We start from the raw sequence: 26109 nt of genomic DNA on the forward strand, positions 1-26109 counted from the left end.
TTACAATAAACAGTACCTTATATTCCCTATAACAACTACAGTGTGGGCATATCCCTATGGGCCAGTCTGTAAACTGTAAACCACATGTTCTGATATCAGAATGTGCCATTTATAAGTTAAAGTGACAGATGGACAGTATTGTTACTCTACATTATTTAAATGTAATAATTTAAAATGTATTAAATTATTACATTTATTAAATGTATTTAATTTTTAGGTTTATAAATAATAACATAGCAAAGAGTGACCAGAAAATGATCATTGCGGCCAGCACAAAATCATATCAGTGCTAAGAACTGCTTTTTCACTTTGCTCACATTTCTATTAGTGCACGTAGCTAAAATTTATAATGCAAAGCTATAATGGTGTGATTTGCAGCTATCTAATTGTATAATAAAATAATAGAAGTAATAGCAAAAAAATGCTGATTCTTTATTTTTTATGAATCTCTGTTTTGCTCTGTCAGTGCTTTTAACATATTAATTAACTCTTGATTTCCACTGCAGAAGTAAAACTTTCTACACAAATTACCACAATGACATTTTGCAGTGTGCCTCAAGAGGCAGCAAAAAGCTGCTCCTGGTAACATGAAGAACTAAAATTATATTGGAATGTTGTCTCTTCTGGTGCAGCGAGCACAACTGCCTCACTCCTCACCCTTAATGATGGGTGATTTTATGCAGTTTCGATTCGCAGAAAAATTCACGAATTGGCGAAAAATCCGCAAACCGCATTTAAGTCAATGGTCGTCAAAATAATTTTGACGCTAGCGACAATTTTTATACAAGCGACTATTTGGTCCAAATGCATTAAAGTCAATGGCTGTCCAAATAATTTTGACACGAGCGACAATTCTGATGCATGCCAATTTTTTTTGGACACAGCAGATTTTTCGCAGAATTGTCCCGCAGTTTAATTCGCAGAAATTCACTGCAAATTCGTGTCTGGTGAATTTTTTTACCCATCACTTCTCACCCTCCTCCAATGATGAAAAGTTATCCATGAGTGGGGCAAGGGGCAGGATTTCTCTGTATGTATAGGTGCACTTGCTTTCAGTTTTTGGAATGAAGGGATGGAAGCCCATAGCAACTACGAAGAATTTCAAGGAGCTGAGTGAAATGCAAATGAATGGCATTTTTTCATGCAACAAATTCTGTGCAACTGCACTCGGTTGGTTGTATTTGAACTTAATAAACTTTTATCAACTTATCTCAGTGGCACAATTACTTACTGCAATAAAAATACAAACCTAAGACAAACCTTATACAAATCTTTTTGTGATTTTTAGTGACCAATTTCACTTCGGCAATAATTCACAAAAAAATGTGCCAATCACATTGGAATTCATGGGCATTTTTTTTTTGGAACATTCTTTTTACTATTCATTAGAGCCTATAAGTGTTTGTTTCTCAGCAAAACATGGCAAAATATTTCGCTCATCCCCAGTGATTTTTCATTTATTCTGTGATAATAAAATTGTACCTTGTATTTATTGGAAAATAAATTGCATTAATCCATATTGGTGGCAAAACAATCCTATTTATTTCATGTTTAAATAGCCTTAAATTCTTAGAGTATGGTGGATAGGATTTACAAATATTTTAAAGATGTTAATTCGTTAAGGGTGGTGGAAGACAGGGAGATTAATCTCCCCAAATGCCATCCTGTCAGCAAGAATATGAATGGCTGGCAGAATGGTATACACATTGCTTTGGATTTCCGAAGACGCCCGAAGTTGCCTCACGAGGAAAATTTTGTAAAATGAACTTAGTGGCCACAAAAAAATCTGTGTGGTCAAAAAATTTGCCGCTTTATGTTTTTGTCCCTCTTTCTATTTCCAAAATGTTGGTAGGTATGTAAGTGGTACAGGCAACATCAAATGTAGAGTGTAATACATGCTGACACTCCCCTGAGGACAGACTTGGAAATCTCACTTCACTTCTGCAACACCCTGTAGTGGCATGGATCATTACTCCATATCCACTTGGATCCCTGCACTGTAGGCAATATTGCCTGGGAGAGATACCTTCAATCTGCCACTTTTGCGTTGCAGCTCAGTGCTGCTCCTTCTAGCTCATCCTCAACTGACTCTCACTCCTAGGAGAATATTTATTATGCTGTGTAAAAATAGGTGCAGGTGCAGGATAATACACCGCACATCGCAGAGTAAAAAACAGCGTAAATTTCTGCCGGAAGCAATGTAAAAAAGCTGCAGCAAATCTGACATTATCATGACATAAAATTAAACACACCTTGATAACTTCAGACAGATGGCCTTTTTTGCAAATATATTAATTACTCAGGGCCTATTTGGGCTTTTTTTTTACTCCTCAGATGTAACCCAATCTAAGCTAGGCTAGAACTTGTCTGGATAGGGAACATATAGAGCATTGGTTATATTTTACCTCTCTCCATCAGGATGGGCCTTCGCTACATGGAAGGGGTGAAGAGAAGGGGATGTGCAACTACACCTCACTTGTGCTGTGTGGCTAAATAAAAGAACTGGACCCCAGAAGAATGCAGTACACAAGAAGGAGATAGAGGGACAGGACCAAGGAGAGGAGGGTGTAGAGTCAGAGTCAGGCTGAGTGATTGAAATGGACTAGGTGGAGGACTGGAGTGGGACAGTGAGAGAGAAGCACCAGAATCAGGACTGGATTGGGATTGAGTGGGCAAGGAACACTGACAAGGACAGCAAGGCTCTGGGACAGGACAGAGCAATTATAGAAAAGGTCCGGGTGGGGTGTGAGCAGGAGGACTGGAGCAGGAGGACTAGAGCAAGAGAAAGACAGGATAAGGTGCAGGAAATGGAAGAATGGTGAACAGGTTAGGAACTAGACAAGGCAAGGCACAGACAAGGCCAGAGCAGGGAACACAAGCCAGGGACAGTGCCTCAGTGCTCAAGTTAGACCAGTTGCTCAGGCACAGCATTTGAGGAGGGCAGGGATTATATAGGGCAGGGTCAGCCCTGATTGACTGACCCCAACCTGCCAATAAGGATGCTGGGGTAAGATAGTTAAACCAGGGACACAGGTGAAAATGAAATAAGAGCTTGCCGGTTGCTCTCCTGGCCTGGTGATTAAGGAGCGCGATCAACAACAAGAGGTCCCTGGTTCAAACCCCAGCAGAGCCTGACAGATAGCTTGGCAGGTTTCTAGATGCATCCTCAGGCCTGTCTTGACTGAGGAGAGAGCTACCTCCACTATCAAGCTTTTTTGGATCACAGACTGCTCTTGCTAACTAGCTTTATCTGCTTTACTTTCCTAGAAAGCACAAGTACAGAAAATGACCCTAATTACACTTCATCCATGGGGTCCCTGTTCCCTGACTTCACCAAAAGTCTCACTGACCTTGGAAGGCCCACCCCTTGACAAACACCATATTTAAATGTGGCAGGAAGTAGTTATCAGCCTATGGGCTGATAATACGCTTATGCTAATAAACCAAACTAAATACATGGGCCTTTGCCCAGCAACTTGGGAAATGAGGACATGTAGGGCTTTAAAGCCATAAGGGGACATTAACCTTATAGGGTCATTGCATATACTTGTCTTTGTTTTTCCATAAGTCTGGAGACCATTGAACACCAGTATGCCTCACACGGAGGAAGTGGCTTCTGTCCACGAAACGCTTCAAGCGTTAGTTTATGTGCTCCATTCATGCTTTTTAAAATTCTCTAAATAAAGTGATGGTTTTAACACCGTAACACCTCCGTAATTGAGGCTTTTCTTGATGGAATGTACACGCTTCGGGAGCACATACACGTAGCAGCACAGCGGTGTCTCCTTCAAGGGTCAGTGCATGCTCCCTGCTCTTGTGCTCATACTGGGAGCAATAGGATGCTGCTTGTTGTGTTGCATCTGTGTTCAGTGGTTCAGTGTGGTGCAGTGGTTACAGACACCATAGGAAATAACGGGCCCTGTTAACTCATGAATTTCCATGTGGTGAAACGTAAAATAAGCCACAATACAGGAACACAGGCAATGACACCATGTGTAACAACCCTTACAACCAAACAAGATCATCCAATGATCTTATATTTACAAAATGTAGTAGATGAAGTAAAAAAAAAAAAGATACCATCAAGTTCAAACTTTTTACAAAAGAGGCATTTATTGCTTCTCTACTAAGTCAATCAAATTCTCCTCTATGTTGATGGAGGCAATGGCCAAGGAGAAGGGGGGATAGCCCTGGGGTCTGTGCAAAGCAGCTCTGGCTAGAGTCTGGGAGTTTGGTTGCTGCACCTGGTTTGCCCTCCCTTCACCTCTTTCCCTCAGTCACAATAAATATTCTTCAGTGGGGACTGGATTGGGTCTATATGTCTGCTGTGCATGGAAAAACCTTCTGTACATCATGAGGTAGAGAGATGTGAAGGGACTGCAGTCAAGGTTCTTTTCAAGCTCTGCCACTCAGCAGAGTAGAGCTTGCACAAAATCTAAACTTTTCTTTACTTATTATTATTATTTATGCCAGGGCTGTTTAGGTCTGATGCCACCTGTTGGATACGTCCAACATAACAATGTAATGTTACGCACAGGTGCATGTCATGTCACTTCTGGTCTGTGTCACTTCTGGTCTATGTCACTTCTGCTCCCTGCATATTTTATTCCAAAATATATTCAGTTATTTAGGCACCCGAGGGCCACCCTCCCAAAAGCTGCCACCCTATACACAGAGTGCCTATAGATATATACAACCATTTATTGCCATTCCATAATTCTTTCATTAACCACAAGTTAAGAATGATACCTAAGGCTGAAGTTCACTTGCAAGCCTCGCTGGCTGACCACAGAATGTTGGACCGTGGATGCTGCCTGTATATATCTGTGATATTTGTGTAGAAACAAACTCACCCTTACCAGTCCTACCATAGTGAATGCCTGAAAGAACCAGTGGGAGGATGTGGAGGTCCCTGCTGGGACAACTCTGTTTACCACCCGGGATGCTTTGCCAGCATCCTAATCCCATAAGTATGCATAGAATAAGACTTTTGGGGAGAAATACATAGCAGAAGGCATGAAAGTAGTGGAGCCCTACTGTGGACACTGTGGTAAGGAGCAGGTCTGGGCTCCTAGTAATATCGATCCAAAACAAGACAAACCTCTGGCAATACAACTCAAAAAGGCACAGGTTGTGTGCAGCAACATCCTAAGTTAGAATCAACAGGAACTTGTTTGTAGGGCAAAAAGAAGCTCCACCAGGATAGAAAAAAAAATGCTCTTCCACACCAAATAATGCAATTTGTCAGAGGGAAAGAAACTTACTTCTTCTATGAAAAGCAATAAAATTGTTTAAAAACTCATTACCATGGGTATAACACAGGTATCAGCAGGTGAGTAGTGACAATGCTCATAGTACACTGCTTAAAAGATGTCTCCATATCTGCAAATTCATATCTGACGTCACATGCACGTTATGACACAGCATGGCTGCTCCCTCCTGGTATGGGTAGACTAGCACTGGCGGGGGGCATTTTTTAAAAAAAAAACTACTGCAGGCTCTATTAGCTAACAACTTTGGTTGGGGATAACATTTTTACCCAACAGGTGCCCTTTAGGGTGGCCATACACCGGCCAATAAAAGCTGCTGACAGACCGAGTCGGCAGCTTATTGGCATGTGTGTGGGACCATCTGACGGGCTTTCCTGATCGATAGCTAGCTAAAAGTTGGCCAGATGTCGATCGGGCAGGGTTAAAAATCCCCAGTCGGAATGTGGCCGCATCTGTTCGTTGATGTGGTCCCGCGATCCGACCACCTGTATTGCCGGAATTATGATCTGATCGTTGGGCCTTAGGGCCCATGATTGGATCATCTCAATATCGTATATCGGGGAGAGATCGGCTCATTTGGCGAGCCAGGCTCATTTTACTGCCAATGATATAGTATAATACTTATGTGATATTTTGGTGAAATAATAATGTCACGCAAGTTGCATGTTCACTGCTGTTGGACTGTTGCTTTTTGAAAGGAATGAAAACTTGGTGTCATGTTCAGACTGTCACCCTCACCTGTTGTTGAACTAGGAGTCCCCAAAAACCCATAAACTGGGTGGCTACTGTAGGGAGAGGTCATAGGCTGGTCACAAGCTTATTTACAGGTCCATAACAATAGCAGATAAATAATTGTGCAAGCAGATGCCTGATAGTGGTTACGTGAAAGAATGATGGAGTGGCAATAAGTAAAGCAAAGTTTGTATTTTGTGCAAGCCTTGTGAGTGGCAGAAGCTGAAAGAGCCTTGACTGCAGTCCCTGCACATCTCTCTACCTCCTCCCTGCATGAGCTGAAGGGGAGCAGGGTGTGCAAAGTGCAAGGGGAGGAGGGAGAGCCTAGGGCAGCTCTGCACTGTGACCCAGCCTTGGCTGTGAGCTTGTCTGCTCTATGTCTGAGACTGGGAGGCTGCCCCTCCATATGTGAGTGTGTGTGAGTGTATGTGAGTGTGTGTCTGTGAGTGTGTGTCTGTGCTCTACCGCCGCCACTGCTGCCCTTTGATCCTTGCATTAGTGTTAGGGGCTCGGAGACACACAGGGAGCAGCCATAGACACGGCAGCGCCAGGCACCGCTCATCCTCAGGCTGTAGCCCTTTCCATGCACAACACACATATTCATCACATCCATTCACCATTGAACAATATTTATTGCGACTGGGGGAGGGAGGTGAAAGGGAGGACAAGCCAGGTGCACCGAGCAAGCTCCCCGACTCCAGCCACAGCTGCTCTGCGCCGACCCCGGGGCTATTCCCCCCTTGTCACTGGCCACTGCCTCCATCAGCGGAGAAGAGAATGTGATCGACTTGGGAGAGAAGAGAAACAATCCCCGATCTTCTACATCTCAGTCCAAAAGGGGAGAAAATGCCCAGGAGGAAACAGGAACAGCCTAAACGCCTGCCTTGTTCACGTAAGTGCCAGTGTGGGAGGGAGGGGGAGGCCGGTGGGCTCGTTTCCTCGGGTGCCGGGGCTCGGCGTGTTTGCTGCATGAGTTTAGGGTTACAGAGGTGAAACTGACAAAGGCACGACGCAGCCTCCTTTTTAGGTCTCGGCCAGGCAGCCATGTTGGTGATGATCAGCCCCAGTGCTTCTAGTTTTTTATAATCATTTATTCAAAATCGAGTGAGGGATTGTTGTATTAGAGAGTCCCCCTCCACCCACCTCGCTCAGCCCCACCACCTTGCCCTCGATCCTACACCCCCCTGCTCATTGTTGGGTCAGTCCTGTGCTCCTGCAGCTGCTGGTGCTGCTCCCGGAATCAATAGGGCTCTGTCCCCGGGTAAAGGTTGCGGCTGCTGAGCCTGTGTCGGCCACGGGAGGAGAGGCAGCGGCAGAGGAAGAAAAAAAAGAAAGAAAGGGGGAGGGAGGAGGAGAGTGGGCTGAGCGGAGGAGAGAAGAGGGAGACGGAAAAAAGGGGTGTCTGTGTAGGAATCTGCTCCAAAAACTGCTTCCTGGGGAGAAGCAACAAGGCGGAGGGGAGGGGGGTGCAGCCAGGGAAGGGTCACATGAGATCAGTGGCAGTGCCATACTTTCCATGCAGCACTAACATTTATATCTTCCCCTCACTGACACAACTCTCTCTCTGTTCCACCCTTAACTTCCCGTGACTTTTCTCCTTCCACTTCCTAAGGTGGCCATACTTCACCTCTAGGTATAAAGCATGCATGCTGCAGGGTGGCATATTCCTCTGACACACATTATTATAGGCGCTCTGCATTACAGGCGACATGGGTCTTTTATGTGCCTACAGAATCATGGGGTGGGGGCACAATTAATGTCCCTGTACTTTGTGAAGCTTAAAGGGTCACTGGGAGGGCATGCGTCTGCTGGGCAAGCTGTAGGTCGGGGTGTGAGCCATTGGGCTAGCTGTAGGTCAGGGGGGCAAGTGCCGACTGGGTGGCTGTAAGTCAGGGATGTCCTGCCAGTGGTGCTTCAGCTTTTTAGAGCAACAGCTATTGGCGAGGACAGAGCGGCTGGGAACAGTAGAACAATAGCCGGGTGGCCACAAGCCATATTGTAATTATTCTCTCTCAAACAAGGTCTGTGACACATTCCATTAAAGGGGACAGCCAATGTGCAGCCCTGCAGCGATGATTCAATTAAAACTCTCCTATTGGGGATGTTACTGAACACCAGTTGAACATTTCCTGGTTTAAGCATGCCATTCAGCCAGCACCTGGTCCTGGACACCTAGAGGGGTGCATGCAGCATAACTTGCCACAGGAATCCTATATCCAGTGTGTCTAGTGTGAGCAAAACCAAAATATGAAGGCACGTGGCAGGTTAAATTGTGCTGTATTGCAGTATATCCCCAGTTCATCTGAGGTTGCGGGTGCGAGTGCTTTCTCTGCCTATATAAGCCACACTCGGTCACCTGAAGTTCACAAGGTTGGGGGAAGGGAGGGAGGGGTCAGATGATTCTTCCCATTTGCAGCCATTTGCTCTCTGCAGACAGATTACGATCAATATCCATAACATAACTATATGTATGCATGTAGCTGGCACACAAGAGAGACAAGGGGTGAGGGATTGTAATGGTTGCTGGTGCTGTGATTTCTGTGCCAGAGGATCCCAGGCTGAATGGAGGAGACATTAGATGTGTATGCGTGTGAGGGTCAGTACAGAGCATTTGCTTTGTATTTGCCCCATGGAGCTTTTAGCTTTCTGACCACTAGAGGATCAGACATGAAGATTTGCTCAAGTGGCTTCATTAAAGTGCAGTGAGTTCCTTTTATACAGCAGCTGAGGGATGTCATACATAATCCTGGATGAGTTTTTAATTTATCATCTCCCTTTCTGCCTTTTGCATAGCGCTGTTAATGCAAACTACCTGTCTTGTACTGTTTATAGGACTACAAGTCCCAGCACTCCCCACAAAGTACTGAGGTGCTTTTGCTAAAACTATAGTCCTGTGCTCAGCTCCACATCAGACTTTGCATTGGGAATCTAGCAAGGGGGATTTCAAACATGAAAAATAGAATTTTTTTCTATTTTCAGTCAGATGATTAATCTGTGTCTTAGTTTCCATTAAAATGAAATGTGCATTGCAAGATCCTGACTTGCCCCAGTGCTGCGCCTGGCAGTGACCAGGTTAATTACAGTGGAAATGCTTGACTATTTTTGTTTTTGCTTTCAAGACAGAAATATGTCAGGATGGAGCGGATCTGGAGAAGGCGACCTCTGCTGAACAGTAGATGTATTTTTAAGTGGCAGAGGCATGTGACCTTGACCCTGACCTCAGCTACTCCCCTCCAGCTCTGAGTCATTCTCCATTTTAGCTCAGTCACTGAGGGCCTGTGCTTCCTGAGCTTTGCTGTCTGTCCTACCACACTAGGAGAAGTGCAACTTCTTATTTAGTGTCACACACACACTCGCATGGCTGTCCCATCTCCACTAGCAATTGGGCCTTCAGTTTCCCTTTGTACAATTATCTGCTGAGAGTTTGTTTAACAGTTGCTGTTTGACTTGATTGTTATGTCAGCTTTTGGAATTTCCCAAGAATCTGGTTATGTTCAGAAGGGGGCTTACTGGGTTATTTATCAAGTGCTTCTAAAACAAAGTAAGCGTCAGCCTGTAAAAGTGCCATTCAGTTTACTGGCATTGCACTGAGTTTACACTAGCACCACTTGATACATAACGTAGAGAGGATCAGAGCAGTAGATCTGTTTTACTTTCTGGCAGTGTTGCGTGGCCATTAATATATTGACCATTATGGGGTTGGTAACACTATTAACTGTTACTGTATGTGCCAGACTGAGTTTTCCTTGTGGCTACAGCTCCTCACTAAGGGATAACACTGACAAACTTTTAGTACATTGGGATTCAGTATATCTGCACTAAAGTTAGTCACAACCAAAGCTGTTTTTAGGATGTGTGAACAAGAATACCCATCTAGGCACATTCTCTGTATTTTGTCTCAGTATAGACACTATAATATCCAGTGGGAATGTAAGAAAACTCCACTGAAAAGAGGGACCAACTGCTGTTGTGTGTATAGTAAAGACAGATTTCTCCATACTATTAAATGTCTGATTTTTATTATGTGGCCTTCAGCTTTTGTTGATCTACAACCCCCAGAATTCATTAAAAACTGAAGACTTTTTGAAACTGCAAAAGGCAACAGCTACATATCTGCCAGTTTGTAACTTAAAATCAGGACCTCTAAATCAAATTTAGTGATGGGCGAATTTGCGCCGTTTCGCTTCGCCGAAAAATCCGCGAATTTCGCGCGAAACGGCGAACAATTTGCGAAACGGCGCCGGCGTCTCGTTTTTGACGTCGACGCCCGTTTTTGACGCCGATGTCCGTTTTTTCGGAAAAAAAATTTTGACGCCGGCGATTTTTTTCCGCGAATTTTCACGGTGCGTTTCGCGAATTTATTCGCTGGTGGCGAATCGCGCAAATTCGCCGCAAATTCGCGCCTGGCGAATAAATTCGCCCATCAATAATCAGATTACTTTTGCTCTGGACTCCACAAAAGAAAACCCTGATCAAAACTACCAAATAGACCTGGCTTACTTGATCTTGTTGCTTACTGTTTTGGCCAGGCAGGGATGGGGATTGGCTTCAGCCAAAATACAGCTGCTATTAATGGGACTGTTTGCATCAGAAAATACAGTGCAGCCCTATTGGCATCTGTATTTATTATTCTATACATTTTAGTTTGTTCTGCAGAGCTATGCAGCAGTGAAAACACTGTAATCCCATATCTGATGCCATCTACCTAGCAGACTACCATGACAATACTGTGGGGAACAGTCTTGTTACCCTGCTTTCTAACTGCAGTTAAATGCTACTTCACAGGAACCTCATTAATAGTGGAACCCTGGTGGTTGTCCCTACCCTCATTGGGAGAGACAGTCCCAAAGCATTTAACGGGTCCTCTTACCCAAAATCTTTTCTTGTATAGTCAAATAAAATGTAATTCTAAGCAATTTTCCAATATACATTAATGACAAGTTTTCATTGGTTTTGATGTTATTTGTAAATGTAATTACTATTAAAAATAGAATATGCCTTTTTTCCTTCTCTGCACTCCTGGCTCTTACTCCTGAAAGACAGGCATGTAATACCACTTATTAACAGACACAAAGAAGACTTGACATTGTTTTAAGAGTCAGACCCAGAGAACAGAAGAGGATAAACAAACATTTTTTTCCCCTGCAATTACATTTACAAGTAACTTTAAGACCATGGAGTATTTTCAGGCCCAGATTTGGGTTAAGTGAGCGGGGGCAAGTCAGTTTGGGTGCTGGGGGCTTTTGGGATGAGCGGACTAGGGGTGCACAATTGTTAAATCTAGCCCTGAGTATTTTTAATGAATATATTTTGGAAAGTTAGAATTACATTTTCTGTCGTTATGCAAAAAAAAGGGGGAAAACATTTTAGTGGAGGACTATTATAAAAGGCCTGTCTGGCAATGTCTTCCTTTGGTGTGGGGGAAATCTGTAATGGATAGAGGCTGCACCTTCCTCCTGTTTTTCTTGTGTTATTCTGGAATGTTGTGAACGTTTTAACCCATGAACTATTGGGGACAAGCTGATTCACAGCGGTATTCAATAGTACTTATGCCAAGAAACGTAACCCAGTCATTTACCTGAGCACCTTTTTGCAGCTTGAAGAGAGGAATTCATTCCATGATGGTTAGAGAACTTTTCCTATTATCAACAAGAATTTGACAAATTTTTGACACAAAATTTGTGTGGTGCTGCTTGTGCACTTAAATTTAAAGACAGAATATTTATTAGTAAATAATAATACATGAGGACTAAGAAAAATAGTAAAAAGAAATTAAATTTTTAGGGTACTGGACAGGAGTTATACACATGAAAGAAGTGGTGTAATCCACTGCTTTATATGATGAGCATTGGAGGCACTAACATTTAAATTAGGCAGTGCCATAGGACATTCCTGAGGTCATAGATCCCGAAATGATTTCCGTTCCAAGGATTAAGGCTGAAGCCACACAAGACTCTCTTGTAATGTATTCCTTTTTTATTTATTAATGCTTGCAAACCACAAACAAATCCCCACAAACAAATGAGAATATTGGCATTAAAGGTGTTAGTCACCTTCCAAACATATTTTTTCAAGTTGTTTTCAAATAGTACAAAAGAAATAATAATTTGGATTTTATTTTAGGCCACTTTTTGTAGATTTAATTTTAACATATATTTAATTTGCTTGTTTTACAGGGGCGACTCAGGGCCCAGACTCTCTAAACTCTAAAAATATAATACCTCAGTCATGCATTCTGTCCCTATACTAGGACTGGGCGGATAAATCCTTTTGATTTAGAATTTGTGCAGATGTTAATTATGCAACTTTGTATGGTAGCTGGCCTGTCCATGATCTAAAAATCTAAAAGCACCCAAACATTTGATAAAATGGATAATTGGCTTCATCAAGCAGTGGATAATTGGGCAACAACTTACTAAGCTACTGGGCCACTGCGCAGATCTGTTATCCAGAAAGTTCCAGATCATGGAAAGACCATCTGCCATAGAGTCCATTTTATCCAAATTTTTTAAAATGATTTCCCTTTTCTCTGTAATAACAAAACAGTAGATTGCACATGATCCATACTAAGATATAATTAATCCTTATTAACAGCAGAACCAGCCCCTTGGGTTTATTTTCTATGATTTTCTAGTACTTTTAAGGTATGAAGAACCAAATTACAGAAAGATCTGTTATCTGGAAAGCCCCAGGTCCCGAGCATTCAGTATAATAGGTCCCATACCTGTACTTCTTTTGCTATCAGGGCATTGGACAGGCTGTGGGACAAGAACACATTCATTTTCACTGCAGAGACGCAGCTGCTTTAAATGAAGCCCATTGTCTGTAGACCATATTACAATAAGTTTGTGTAGTGGCTCTACTTAATGAGTTCCCCCTTTATTCATTTAAGATGAGAATGAATGCTGCCTATTCTCTGTGTGTGTAATATGTATGTTTATAGTATGTGTTTACACTCAAGAAAAACAAAAGGTCTGTCTGGCATTTGTGTGTCCTGGCCTGCCCTCTCGGTGAAGCTTACATAGCCAGAGCTGCTATCTCTTCTACACTCCTCATTCAAAGTGCTCAGACCTCTGATTCTCTGTTCCATCTCTGCAGGAATGTCACTAGTCTGAAGCTGACAGTCACATATCCCACTGCCTTCTATATCACTCCTCCCCCCCCTGCCTCTACATCAAATATCTCTGTTAGACCATTTGAGTAGTAGCAGGTTCCCTTCAAACCAGTCTGTAAAGTCTAAAGGATAGGGTCAAATTACTAAATCTATAGACTTGCACTAAGTGACTAAGGGATGATGAGGTGTTCTACCAACCCCATATAGTGTCCACATCTCCCTTTTCACAGTTCCCATTGGAAGTGCATTTTCAAGAATTACATTTTTTAAAATAACTGGCCTTATTCTTAGTGTTTTCATTTATGGAATCTGTTATCTGGACTCAATTTATAGACTCTATTTTTTTTTTTTATTAACAGTTTTTGATTTTCCAGGTTAAACATTAGAAAAGCAGACGGGGGGGGGAGGGGGTAAAGAGGTAGACAAAGAGGAGGGGGGGTGGAGCATCGGCAATGCTAATTAAAAAAAGGTACAGTTTACATATTACAAGGGAAGGCATATCTCTGAGTTACAACCCAGTTACACATAAGTTGGCATAAATATTGTTAATTAGTATAACATTTTACTTTAGCTAGGTCAAATGCCTACCCCCTTGGTATAGACTCTATTTTAATCAAATAATTCAGATTTTAAAAACTGGTTTGCTTTTTCTGTGTAATAAAGAAACATTGTACTTGAGAGATAACTAATTCTTATTGAAAGCCAAACCAGCCTTTTGGGTTTACCGTATATAATGTTTACATAATTTTTAAGTAGACTTAATATATGGAGATCCAAATTACTGAAAGATGCCTTATCCATAAAACCCCAGGCCCCGAGCATTCTGGATAATAGGTCCCATACCTGTATAATGCAACTCAAATTACAGAATATTTAGTTCATTAGTGCTAAAATTATCATTTAAAATAGATACACTTGCTATTGTTGAATAAAGGTATTTGTTTTTATTTTGTTATTCCCTATAACCTATATTTCACTGTAACCATGTTAAGTAAAAGTTGACTGTATACCTTTCCTGTAGGTTAGTCATCCTATCACTGTTCATGAACCTCCACTTATTTTTCTATATGCAACTGTATGGTGTTTTATTGTCTATTGTAGTGATGTAAAATGTTTAATTAGTTAACATACATACATTTATATTCGTGGTTGAGCTGTGGTGCCCTCTACTAGTGCTCACTGTTGGGCAGATGACTGAAGACTCTTGTGGGTGTAATTGGAATTGTGACCATGGTCCAGAAACGGATACTTGTGTCACAGAAAGAGTTAAAGTTGCGGCTAGTTCAAAGGTGTTGGAAGAGTAAGGAGTATAGATGGGTCTCTATATTTGTAACAGGATCAAATTGTGTGCATGCCAGTGTGCTGAGACTTTGGTGTATTCTAAATAGTTACCCTCTCTAAAAACATCTGCTATTCTTCTGAATTAGAAAGAAGAGGGTTGTGTTAACACTCAAGCATTAATTAAACTATAATGATTAGTGTGACTGACCTGGGCAAAAATGCTTCAAACGTAAAGGGATTTTTATGGTATAATTTTTATTTCTAAATTACAGTTTACACTGTAAACAATTCACTCTACCATATAAAATTTAATTTCTGAACCAACAGGTGTATTTTTTATAGTTTTAATATTGGTGTGTAGGCAGCCATCTCAGGTCACTTTGTCTGGTTATGTGCCATCAGAGAGAGCCAGTGCTGCACTATGGAACTGCTTTCTGACAGGCTATTGTTTCTCCTACTCAATTTAACTGAATGTGGCGCAGTGAAACCTGGATTTTACTATTGAGTTACTATTGAGTGCTGTTGTTATATCTATCAGGGAGCTGTTATCTTGTGTTAGGGAACTGCTATCTGGTTACCTTTCTATTGTTCTGCTGTTAGGCTTCTGGGGGGAAATGGAGGGGGGAGATATCACTCCAACCTGCAGTAAATGACTGAAGTTTATCAGCACACAAGTCACATGACTGGGGGCACCTGGGAATGTCTCTAGCTCAATGTCAGATTTCAAAATTAAATATTAAAAAAATCAGTTTGCTCTTCTGAAAAACATATTTAAGTGCAGAAGTCTGCTGGAGCAGCACTATTAACAATGCATTTTCTCAGCACTTAATTCTGTGCAATCTTTTCATTTTCATTGATATCATAAGAAGATATACATATTAGCATTTCCAGTTATCCACTAAAAAGAAGAAAAAAAGGGAAAATTGAGTAAAAGAAAAAGTAAAAAGAGTGCATATTTTTTCCAAAACAAGTTTTTTTTTTGTTATATGCTGCTCCCCACTGACACAAGAGAAGTGGCACACACAGGGCCAAAGGCATGTGTATCTGCCCCAATGCTCCAAGAAGCTTTTGGTTGTGCCTGCACCCAGTGGCAGCTGAGGCGCAAGCAAGGAAGCGCTTGAGTATTAATTTTGGCGCCAAAGTCCGATGTGTGTGTCCGTACGCTGCAGGCCAAGAATCCGCTATGTGTGACACTAGCCTTATATTGATTTATGCTAATGATCTGTAAATAGGGTTGCCACCTGTCCGGACCTGGACAGCCCGGTTTTCAGAAGGGCTGCCCTGGTCAAGATAGTCTGCCCCGATTTCTAAATAAGGAAAACTGGAAGGATCTCCCTTGATTGACATGGTGGTCAGCCAATCGCTGATCACCACATCATGGCCCAGCCTCATGATGGCTCTGGCTCTGCAATGTCATGGCTCCGCCCCCTGTCTGAATTTTGGGCCATGGAAAGGTGGCAACCCTATCTGTTTATAGAGTCTGAATTAGGGAGCATCAACAAAAAAATCAGAAAGGCTCTAGAGGACATTAAGACTGGTGATGATTTTGCAGTGGCCAAGCTTTAATTAAAAATGAAGGCTAACATGCCATAGTTGTGGTTTGCTACTGTTGATTGTAGGGTTCCACAGCTACCAATGGATGCTGACAGAGGCACTGTGTGATTAAGGAAAAGCCTAGATAGCTTTTCAGAGCTAGATAGCTTTTCAGAGCTTGGCACGGTATGGCACCACAATATTTTAATGAGAGATTGGATTTTAAATGTCCTGCATTGCTGATTGAAAATGTTTATTGTCCAATTCCTCTGTAATAACTAACCCCGGTAAGGGTTGTGGAGTTTGGCGGGGACGCCCGCAGGGATCTTCTGCGCCTAGGGCCGCTTCCGTCCGCGTCTTAAAGGCGCAGGCGCGCTGACGTGTGACGTCAGCGCGCAATGGCGCGAGTTTTGAATATATTTAAAGGGGCAGCTTGTAATTGTAGATTGCCCGTGATAGGATTGATATCCTGTGTTTGTGCTTGCTGATCCTGACCTTGATTCTTGTTTGATTACCCGTGTTTGACCCTGCTTGTACACTGACTACTCTGAACTCTGAATATTGACCCAGCCTGAACATTGACCACTCTCTTGCCTGATCCCATCTGTCTGATTGATTACCCGGTTTTGACCCTTGCCTGCCTGACGATTCTGATATCCGCCTGCCTCGATCCAGCCTGTCTGACCATCCGTTTGCCTTGACTTTTGTACCGTGACCTTCGGCCTAAAGACTCTGCTAACAGCCGTGCCCCTTTGCCAGCCAGAACATCTCGCCTTGCACCCCTCGTTAAGTCCAGGTGGCACCCAAGTAAGCTGAGGGCGCCTCCCGAAGCCCAACGGTGGTCACACTACTGGTGAAGCCGAGCCGAGACCAGGGTGCTTGGCATTTGTTCTGGTATCGGGTGCCGGCCGTGACATCCTCACTCCTTATACCAGTTTAATTGTCTTATGCATATTTTTAACTGGACTGTTAAATAGAGTAAACTAGGAGGGCTTAATTTTGGAAATACATCAACGGTTAAAACATCCTAACAGTAATGTGTACATAGTGGAATTTTTATTATATAGGGCTATATTTTTCTATCAATGTCGTGGGGAAGAAATGGCATATCACCTTTGTTTACTGAAAGAATACCATACCATTAGTCAGAAGGGTTATTTCTTTAATTACCTCTTAATGTTTTGAAAACATGAGTGATAAAAGTGTATAAGTGGGAAACTGTCACTTATTAAAAACAAAAATACACCCATATAGTTTTTGGGATAATTTATAAAAACAAGATTTTTGGCAATACATGCAGAGATATTATCGGCAGCCGACAGAAATCTTTTAACCTGTCCGATTGACCTATCGACCGATCTCCGCCGGGTGAAAAATGTCGGGACTCTCCACACACGGTCCGAAAATCCTACGAATCCTCGATTCGTACGATGAGATCTTTGCGTTTATGGCTAGCTTAAGTCACCTGGTGATAAATCGCCTTTTCTACGTGGCGACTAACCTCCCCGAACTGCTTCCCGCCGGCTAGAATCTAAATCGCCGGTGCGATGGCACTCGGAGCACTTCTGCTTAAAATGGGACAGTTGGGAGGTATGCCCGTGCCCATTGTAAATACATTATAATCCATAAATGTGTGTGTACCCTTAGAATGCACTTTACTCCAATACAACGATTTGAAATGGCTTTCACCTTTTTAGTAAACATTTTTCAGATGGACATTTAAATTTGTTGAGAAATATTGCTTTAATTATTGGGCTTCAGTTAAATCCAGTAAAACTGGATTTTATTTGTTTTATACTTTAGGGGGCAGATTTACTAAGCTCGAGTGAATAGTTTGAATCAAAAAATATTCGAATTTCGAAGTAATTTTTTGGGTACTTCGACCATCGAATTGGTCAAACTCGAAGTAAAAATCATTCGACCATTCGATAATCGAAGTACTGTCTCTTTAAAAAAAACTTCGACTTCATACTTCGCCAAATTAAAGCTACCGAAGTCCAATGTTAGCCTATGGGGACCTTCCCCAGCACTTTTCTAAGTTTTTTTTGGTCGAATAAAAATCCTTCGTTCGATCGATTAAAATCGTTCTATCCAAACGATTTCATCGTTCGATCATCGTTTTTTAACCCTCGAAATTCGACCCTTGATAAATCTGCCCCTTGGTATTAGGTGAATATCGCATAGCATATTTTAATACATATTAGCAGTCACTTTTTTTGTGCAAACAAATGGCCCGAAAAATGTCAGTTTTTCTTCCTACTGTGGCATCTATATGAGCCCTAAGGCACCATTTGCATTCTTGCGAATAGTGCATAAGCAAGGAATACCATATATTGATTATATTTAGAAATATGGAGTTCAGGCTTACTCTGCATAATAGAGAAATATTCTGTGGTGTTAGGCATCCCTCAAAAGAATACGTGACACTACAGGAAAAACCTAGGCCATTTTATTTTATTTTTAAACATACACAGACAAATTAAGCAGTAATGTAGTAATAATTTCTTATACAGTGGATACATATTCTCTGTAATCATAGTTACACATATCTCCATTTTCTTCTGTTGATCTGATTTTTTTTCATCAACATCTTCAGACTTATTAATGTGCTTTTTTCTGTCACTCACGACCCCACAACCACTAGGTCATGCCTACTGCTAGTATTATACTGAGGGATTAGAGCAAAATTAGTAAACTATTAGAGGTGATGAGGAATGTTGTGATCAGCTAGCCTAAGACAAAGTGATTTAGGTGATACTGAAGGAGACCATATATGTAAAAATCCACATACTTGGCCAAGTTGACGAATGAGCAGATCCATATTGATTATCCACATGGTGATCTGAACATACAGCCCATGGGACAATTATGGATTACCATATTGGCTTTATTTGGTCTTAAACTGTTGGTATATTTCAGTCAGGAAGCCAATATTTTGGTGTCTTACTGTTTCTGCAACCAATATCTGAAAAACTGTAAACCAAGCAAAATTAAAATAATTATATGTTTGTTTTCATTTGAAAAACACAAATAAATAGCAACGTTTTATAGTCAGGAGACTAAACTTTTATAAGGTACCGTAAACTTTTAATTTGTCCTTTAACTGTAATGCATTTATTTATTTGACAGTTGTCAGAAATTGATTAGATCCTGAGATATGTGCAGTTTTGCAGTACAGTGGGGAAAGCCGTTTCCACTTGAAGACTTTACTTGACAGGCCAATGTCGTCGGCTTTGGAAAGACAAAGTGCCAAGTTTAATTTGTGATTGGTATAAGGAGAAATTTGCTTTATTGTGAATTTTACTGCAAGAAGATTATCTTATCGCCCAAAATTGCCTTTGGAACATGTCCCCGTCTAGCATTGTGACTGCAAGTAATAATTATTCATACATATAGAACTTAAATCTCCCCCCTGAACAACTGATTTATCATATTTTACTAGACAGCAATACTTGTGCAGTATGTATGTTCAGTGGCATCACTTTTTGTTATATGCAGGAATCATAAGTAATCTCACATTTAGGGTAGCATTGCCTGACCAATAACAAAGCAGTGTTTATGTACTGTAAGTCTTTGTATTATTTTTCTGTTTTCACTTTCTGTCTTTCGAAACACCGTAGATGAAATATTTCTCCTCCAATTCAAATAACTTAACTAAGCTATTATTGTATATTGAAAATTTTTTTTAGTATTAGATTTTTTTCCATAATGCAAAAAAACAAAAAAACAAACAAACCAAAAAACCTTTTTTTGGTGGACATCCCCTTTAATGTGGTTTAATTGTAAAACAGTTACATTTTCTGCAAAGCATGTAACACGTGTTAAGTATTGACTATATACTGTGAGGCCAGATGTGCATGTGCTGCTCATTGTCTAGTAAGGATGTCTCTCTCTTGCAGTGTCTGAACGGACTTGTTATGGGGTGTAGCTAAACATGGACAGATGTTACTTGTTGCATGGAAGCCAGTCTGGATTGCAAGTCTTGGAATAAGGAAAAGTCAACACTGGGCAAATTAGCCCATGGGCAGTTCCTCATAGTAAACCAATTTTGTTTGTGCTGTGCAGACATTCTCACGAATACTATATAATACATTATTATATGCTGTAAAAATAAATCCTAATTCTCTAAAAGGATCAGGGGCACAGCATTCAATAGTTTACAGATGAAGTGTAGCATTCAATAGTTTACAGATGAAGTGTAATTAAATGTAAATTATACTGTTTCTAAGTACTCTTAATCTTCCATTTAGTTTGCACACAGGACAGCATAAGTTATTGTGTTCAGAGGACATTCTTCTGTCCATTTTTGTATATTTAATTATTGGAATATTGGATATTTAATTTACTAACAGTTGTCCGCAAGCATCAGTATAACGCTATAACCTTTTTGTGAGGCCAAAGGTAGGTTATGAAGAGTCTTTGCATATAATAGCCTATATATTATAGAACTGCTTTTGGTTATAGCTGCCAGCCCTAAAGTTGAGGGCATATGGGGTGTTGGCTCCAATGGTAAATGCTATTACAAAAATATATTTTGCCTGAGAAGGCTTTTATTATATAAAACAGTGTTTTACATATGGGCATATAATATTCTTATATATACAAATGTTTAGGTGTAACATATAAAAAAAACAAAAATAAAAAAAATTAAGATTAAGATTAATTAAATTACATTCTGTGTAAAGTGAACATTCTGGCATATTTTAGCTGACAAAGATGTGCACTAAACTTTCAGGTCACATGACTCTGTGGTGACTTCATTGTGAATTAGTCCAGCAATACATTAAAATAAGAATGTGAGGATTTTGGCAAACTACCAATTTATTTAAAACCTTCAATACCTGAAGAATTGTCAAGGGCCTCTTTGCGCACTTACAAACTTAAGTGCTTGGTGGCATTTAAGATATTAAATATGCAAGCATAGCCTCTCCTAAATCATCTGCAGCCTGTTCATTTTTTTGTGACACCTGTATGTTGATCTAAGGAACTTAGCAACCTGAACCCATAAGCATCACAGTCCCTTGGCAGGAAGGCTTGAAATAAACAGCTTCGAAATATTTCTATTAAAATAAAAACTGGTAATCAGCAGAACCTCTGCCTCTAACTCTTGCGTGGCAAGTAGGACCTTTTAGGATTTTATTTTGCTTATTTGGATTTAAAGACTGGTTGTACAATAGTTGTGAGTGTGAATTACGGTATAGTTGTATTACAAGATGAGAGTACTGCTGGATTGGCAAAGTTGATGTCTCATGTTAACTGTAATAAAACATTTATTTTTATAAAGGTAGAGACACACGCTGCTATTTCGGGAGATTAGTTGCCCAGCGACAAACCTCTTCTTATCTCCCCGAACTGCTGTCCCACCAGCTAGAATCGCTGGCAGGATGGCAGTTAGCTACTTTCACTTGAACCAGGCACAGCCTAACTTTGTGTAATTCCAAGACTGAAGGCAAAACATTTTAAATAATATAGTGTAAGTAAAGTTTATTTTGCTCAACTAACATGATAGAAAAGCATATGGAATTATTTATTAAGGTTACAGGTCCCCTTTTATATAGTCTTGGTTTCCCAAGATGAAATCTCAAAATTAAAATTGTCAAGGGAGATTACTGTGAAAAGCACTCTATCCTTTTGTATTGTTATAAATTACACACTTTCGTTCCTCTTTTTCAGTCATAGTATGCCTAATGAGAAGCTGGGGAAAGATGGTTGATTCATTAGAGGGTTTTTGTAATAGAATATTCTACAAGTGTGAAATAGTCCTCTCTTTATAATTAGGATTTATTAGTGTTACATTTTTTAATGGCATTGGAAATGTTGAAATCAATATCATCCTAGATTGGAAAAAAATGCTATATAAATTATTGAAATCATGTCCACTATGCATTTTAGTTAGAGTTGAGAACATATTTGTCAGCTTCCTATTGGTTACATAATGTTGCTAATTACCAGGAAATATTTATTTCGAAATTTATTAAGATTAGGCAACTTTCCTCAACTTCATCCCAGACTTCTTAAGGGGTGATTAAAGGGACAGTAACACCAAAAATTAAAGTGTTTTAAAGTAATTAAAATATAATGTACTGTTCTCTGCTTTGGTAAAACTGGTGTGTTTGCTTCAGAAACACATCTATAGTTTATATAAACAAGCTGCTGTGTAGCTACAGGAGCTGCCATTCAAAGCTTAAAAAGGAGAAAAGGCACAGGATATACAGCTAATAACAGATAATCTCTGTAGTATAGAATTGGATGTAGTATAGAATAGCATATCTGTAATCAACTGTGTATCCTATGCTTGAATGGCTTCCCCCATTGCTACACAGCTGATTATGTATATAAACTATACTAGGTTTTGTGAAGCAAACACAACATTTGTACCAGTGCAGAGCAACTGTACAGTATATTGTCATTCCTTTAAAATATTTTAAATTGTTCCTTTAAAAAACATGTATCTTTCCAGCTGCTATTAATTTTTTTAAACTATTCCTTTTTAGTTTATTTGTATGAATGTGGCAGGGTATTCCATTTGCTTTTGCTGCATTACTTTCTTTATTTAATAAAGTGATATATTAAATTGAAGCAGCACTGGAACTGCAAATCGGTAATTCTCTCATGCGCTTACAGAATAGTATCTTGGGTGCCAGGGTGTATGATGTGCATATGCTTTGCTACTGAGCTGCAGCTCTGTGCATTATACACACATCACCTTGCAAGACTGGAAGATGTTGGGCTGTACAGGAAGACTGTGGAAACTGTGTTTGGGGAACAGGGGTGCTCTAAATTCAGTGGCATATGGATACTGTATGTATGATGGGGCAGATCCTCCCTAGGACTATACAAGAAGACGTGTACTTGTAAATATTTTTTTTTATTGATTTATTTTGAACTTGCCTTTGAATTCAGCTTCTCACTGACCTGAAATTTTAAGCTTAGTTTTCGTTTCCAGGGTCAGAAATGTTGCAGCCAAAAACAGATTGATTGTGAGGCTACTGGTTCTACTTTTCCATGCATGCTTTTCTTTTCATGTGTCATTATGAGTTACAAACTGCTGCCCAGTTCTTAAGGTTAGTAATCCACAGCAACCAATTAACATTGCATTTCAATTTAAGAGCTGCAAAACCAAAATGTAAATAATTTTTTAAAGAGCCAGATACAAACTGTTAGACTACTACTGTGAATGGCTAGTTGAAATGTTGACATGTTTCCTTATCAGGTTCACAGTGTTTTGCTTTTGTTTTTTTGGAAATATGTGATTTATCTAGGAGTCTGTCAATATTTCTTTAATTTCATCTAAATGTACACGAAAATTATCTTTTAAGTGTAGTCTTTTTTGCATAATGAAATTTTTTTTTATTCTAAGCAGCTCTCCAATATTTATTAGTTTTGTAATTACAAAATAAAACAATATCTAGCTCTTTCTGTTCTTTGCACTGGTGGACATCCCCTATAATATTTTGCAATGTGTTTTTTCGAAACCTTTTGTATCATCTACCCTACTTGTTTCAAATATTTTAGTTCGCTTTTCACACATTACGATTTTGGGATTAAAATAACCACAAGGCTATGTTACACAATTCCTAAATTGTTAACATATATTCCCTTCTTTTGTCTGATGAGTATCCGCACTCCAAAGCAGAATTTGTATGTATAATTGGGGTGCACAGCTATAATTAATACATATCCACAAATTTCAAATTGGAGTGTGGATACTCATCAGACTGTATATATTAGGGATGCACCAAATACCCGAATCCTTCGCGAAAGGCATGGGTGTCCCAGTTTGGAAATTCATATATATACTGTATATATATATATATATATATATATATATCTATCTATCTATCTATCTATCTATCTATCTATCTATCTATCTAGATAGATAGATAGATAGATAGATAGATAGATAGATAGATAGATAGATATAGTCAACTACAAGAGGTCCTCTGCACTCAACCCATTATCAATATATTTAAGACAGAGACATTTTGTGCATACTGCTACTAAAAAATGCCTTACCCTTTAAACAAAACAGGGATTGTTTGTCCATATATTGCAATATATTTAAGCTGGCCAACTAGGTCAAAGTCATCCCATATCTGGCCAGTCCTACGCTTAATTTTCATCTGATTCATTAAGAATTCAATTGCTTAATTATACATTTTACAAAAGGACTAAGTTTTACCTGCAACTTACTAGCTGCTTTCAAAGTAAAACTCCCAAACTATATATACACACCTAATGTCATAATATTTAAAAACAAAAAAAAAGAAATAAGGCCTTGAAGGACTGAATATTGATCCATAATTTCAGTTCCTGCTTATAGCCAGCTGGTTGTGTTTTGTATATACAGTGGAGTTAATTATCAGTGGGATGTAGTGCAAATATTATCTTATATATCTGATGATTAGCATGCAACCCACTCTTTTATCAGTTTATCTGGTAGGAAGAATTTTAAGGCTGTTAATAGTATGGTTTTGAAACACCCGGGCCATAAGTATAAGCAACATTTTTTACACAAGATAGCTCACCCCCCATGGATTTTACATTCAAATAGGAGGATTTCTTAAGATATGATTATATGGGCTACAGATTATGGTGTATATGTATTTTTATATTTAGTAAATAAAGCTTTTTCTTTTTGACATTTTGGAAGTTCTTTGTCATATAAACTCTAGCATTATTACATTTTTGATCTTTAAGGTTGACTACCTTCCTTTCTATGTGGCAGCCTTCTAACTAGCACTAGGTAAACCTTCTGCACCTTATTTAGCTAGTTAGACACATGTCTGTATACACTTTTGGCTTGGATCTTTCCAAACTGAATTGGTATCTTATTGGCCCAGAGGTCTCTAACGATATCTGATCAAATATCTTCTAAATATCAGGTGGCCCTTTGATGCTGTCCTCTCCCATGGTGTCAGGGAGCTGACCAGAGCAAGGGCAAACTCACATTCTGCTCCCTTTTAACTCTAATAATACTTATAAATAAAGCACACCACCCCCCATTTATTATTTTGAATGGAAATAAATGTTGGCCACAGCTTTATTGAACATACACATATATAAAAACATTTTTAACCAATCCAAAATTACATAACAATAATATGACATGAAGAAATTAATTCATAATACCAATTTAACTGCCTGTTCCCCGAGTCCCTGGCAATGTATCATTCAAATGCACACATTTATTGTACCAGCCACCATCCGCCCTAGCATGGTGGGTACGCATGTCTTGTGTGCCAAACCCACATAACAACACCACCTCATTGCTCTTAGAGAGGACTTTACCAACAACTCCTATGACCTGACCAGAGTGAGTATCCCAAATTTTCCTCAACACTCCCCTTCATTGCCAGAGACCCGCCACAGTATACAGACTTGACCTCCTCAAGACCGTATACTCCTCCACACCTGTAGAGCGATTTCCAGCTCTTCCCTCAGGCCATAATTGATATATCCATACCCACATCTGTTAGATGTACCCCACCCCTATCGAGATATTCTGTCCCTTTCTCCAATAACCTATGCCCCACCAATATTCCCCCCTTCGGCAGTTTAAACCTACCGAGGTACAATGTTAGCCTATGGGGACCTTCCACATCACTTTTCTAAGGTTTTTTTTGATCGAAGAAAAATCCTTCGATCGATCGATTAAAATCCTTTGAATCGTTTTTACTTTGATCGATTGATCATAGTATTTGCGGTAAATCCTTCGAATTCCATATTCGAATTCGAAGGATTTTACTTCGAGGGTCGAATTCGAGGGTTTATTAACCCTCGATATTTGACCCTAAGTAAATGTGCCCCTAAGTGTGCCCCCAAGGGACCTTTAAAGCAGCACTTCTGTAAAACCCATCTTTTTTCTTTTCCTCCTCTTTTTTCTTTTCCTCCTCCCTACCAGATAACCTTTCCCCACTTGCAGTATTTTGCTTCCCCACACTTGCCACATTTGATGTATCCGATACTCCCAAATGGAAGTCGCATCCCCCACTGAACTTACCCCGGATGTTGTTGCTACCGGCTCCCCTCAGGAAATAGGGACCCAAACTGCTGCAGGATTTGGTTGACTCTGACTTGTGCCCCCTTCCCACTTCTTTAACAAATCCTTCAACCCTGCCAAGTTATCCTCATTTTTCCCTTCAGCCCCTCTTTGTGCTCCACGCATTACAGAAGTTA

At 40.1% G+C, this 26109-nt stretch overlaps 1 protein-coding gene across 2 annotated transcripts in view; it reads left to right on the forward strand.

Moving 5' to 3' along the window:
- The first annotated feature begins 6087 nt into the window (after window positions 1-6087).
- Window positions 6088-26109, forward strand: part of znf827.S (zinc finger protein 827 S homeolog) — a 123840-nt gene continuing 103818 nt past the window's right edge. The window contains exon 1 of one of the 2 annotated variants that reach the window (XM_018243277.2): window positions 6088-6894. In XM_018243277.2, the coding sequence (XP_018098766.1) occupies window positions 6849-6894 (46 nt within the window). In that variant the 5' untranslated portion in view covers window positions 6088-6848. The remainder of the gene's footprint in view (window positions 6895-26109) is intronic. The other variant, XM_041579556.1, reaches the window with a different exon arrangement.

This window comes from Xenopus laevis, chromosome 1S, assembly GCF_017654675.1.
Source record: "Xenopus laevis strain J_2021 chromosome 1S, Xenopus_laevis_v10.1, whole genome shotgun sequence".
In the NCBI taxonomy this organism is placed as follows: domain Eukaryota; kingdom Metazoa; phylum Chordata; class Amphibia; order Anura; family Pipidae; genus Xenopus; species Xenopus laevis.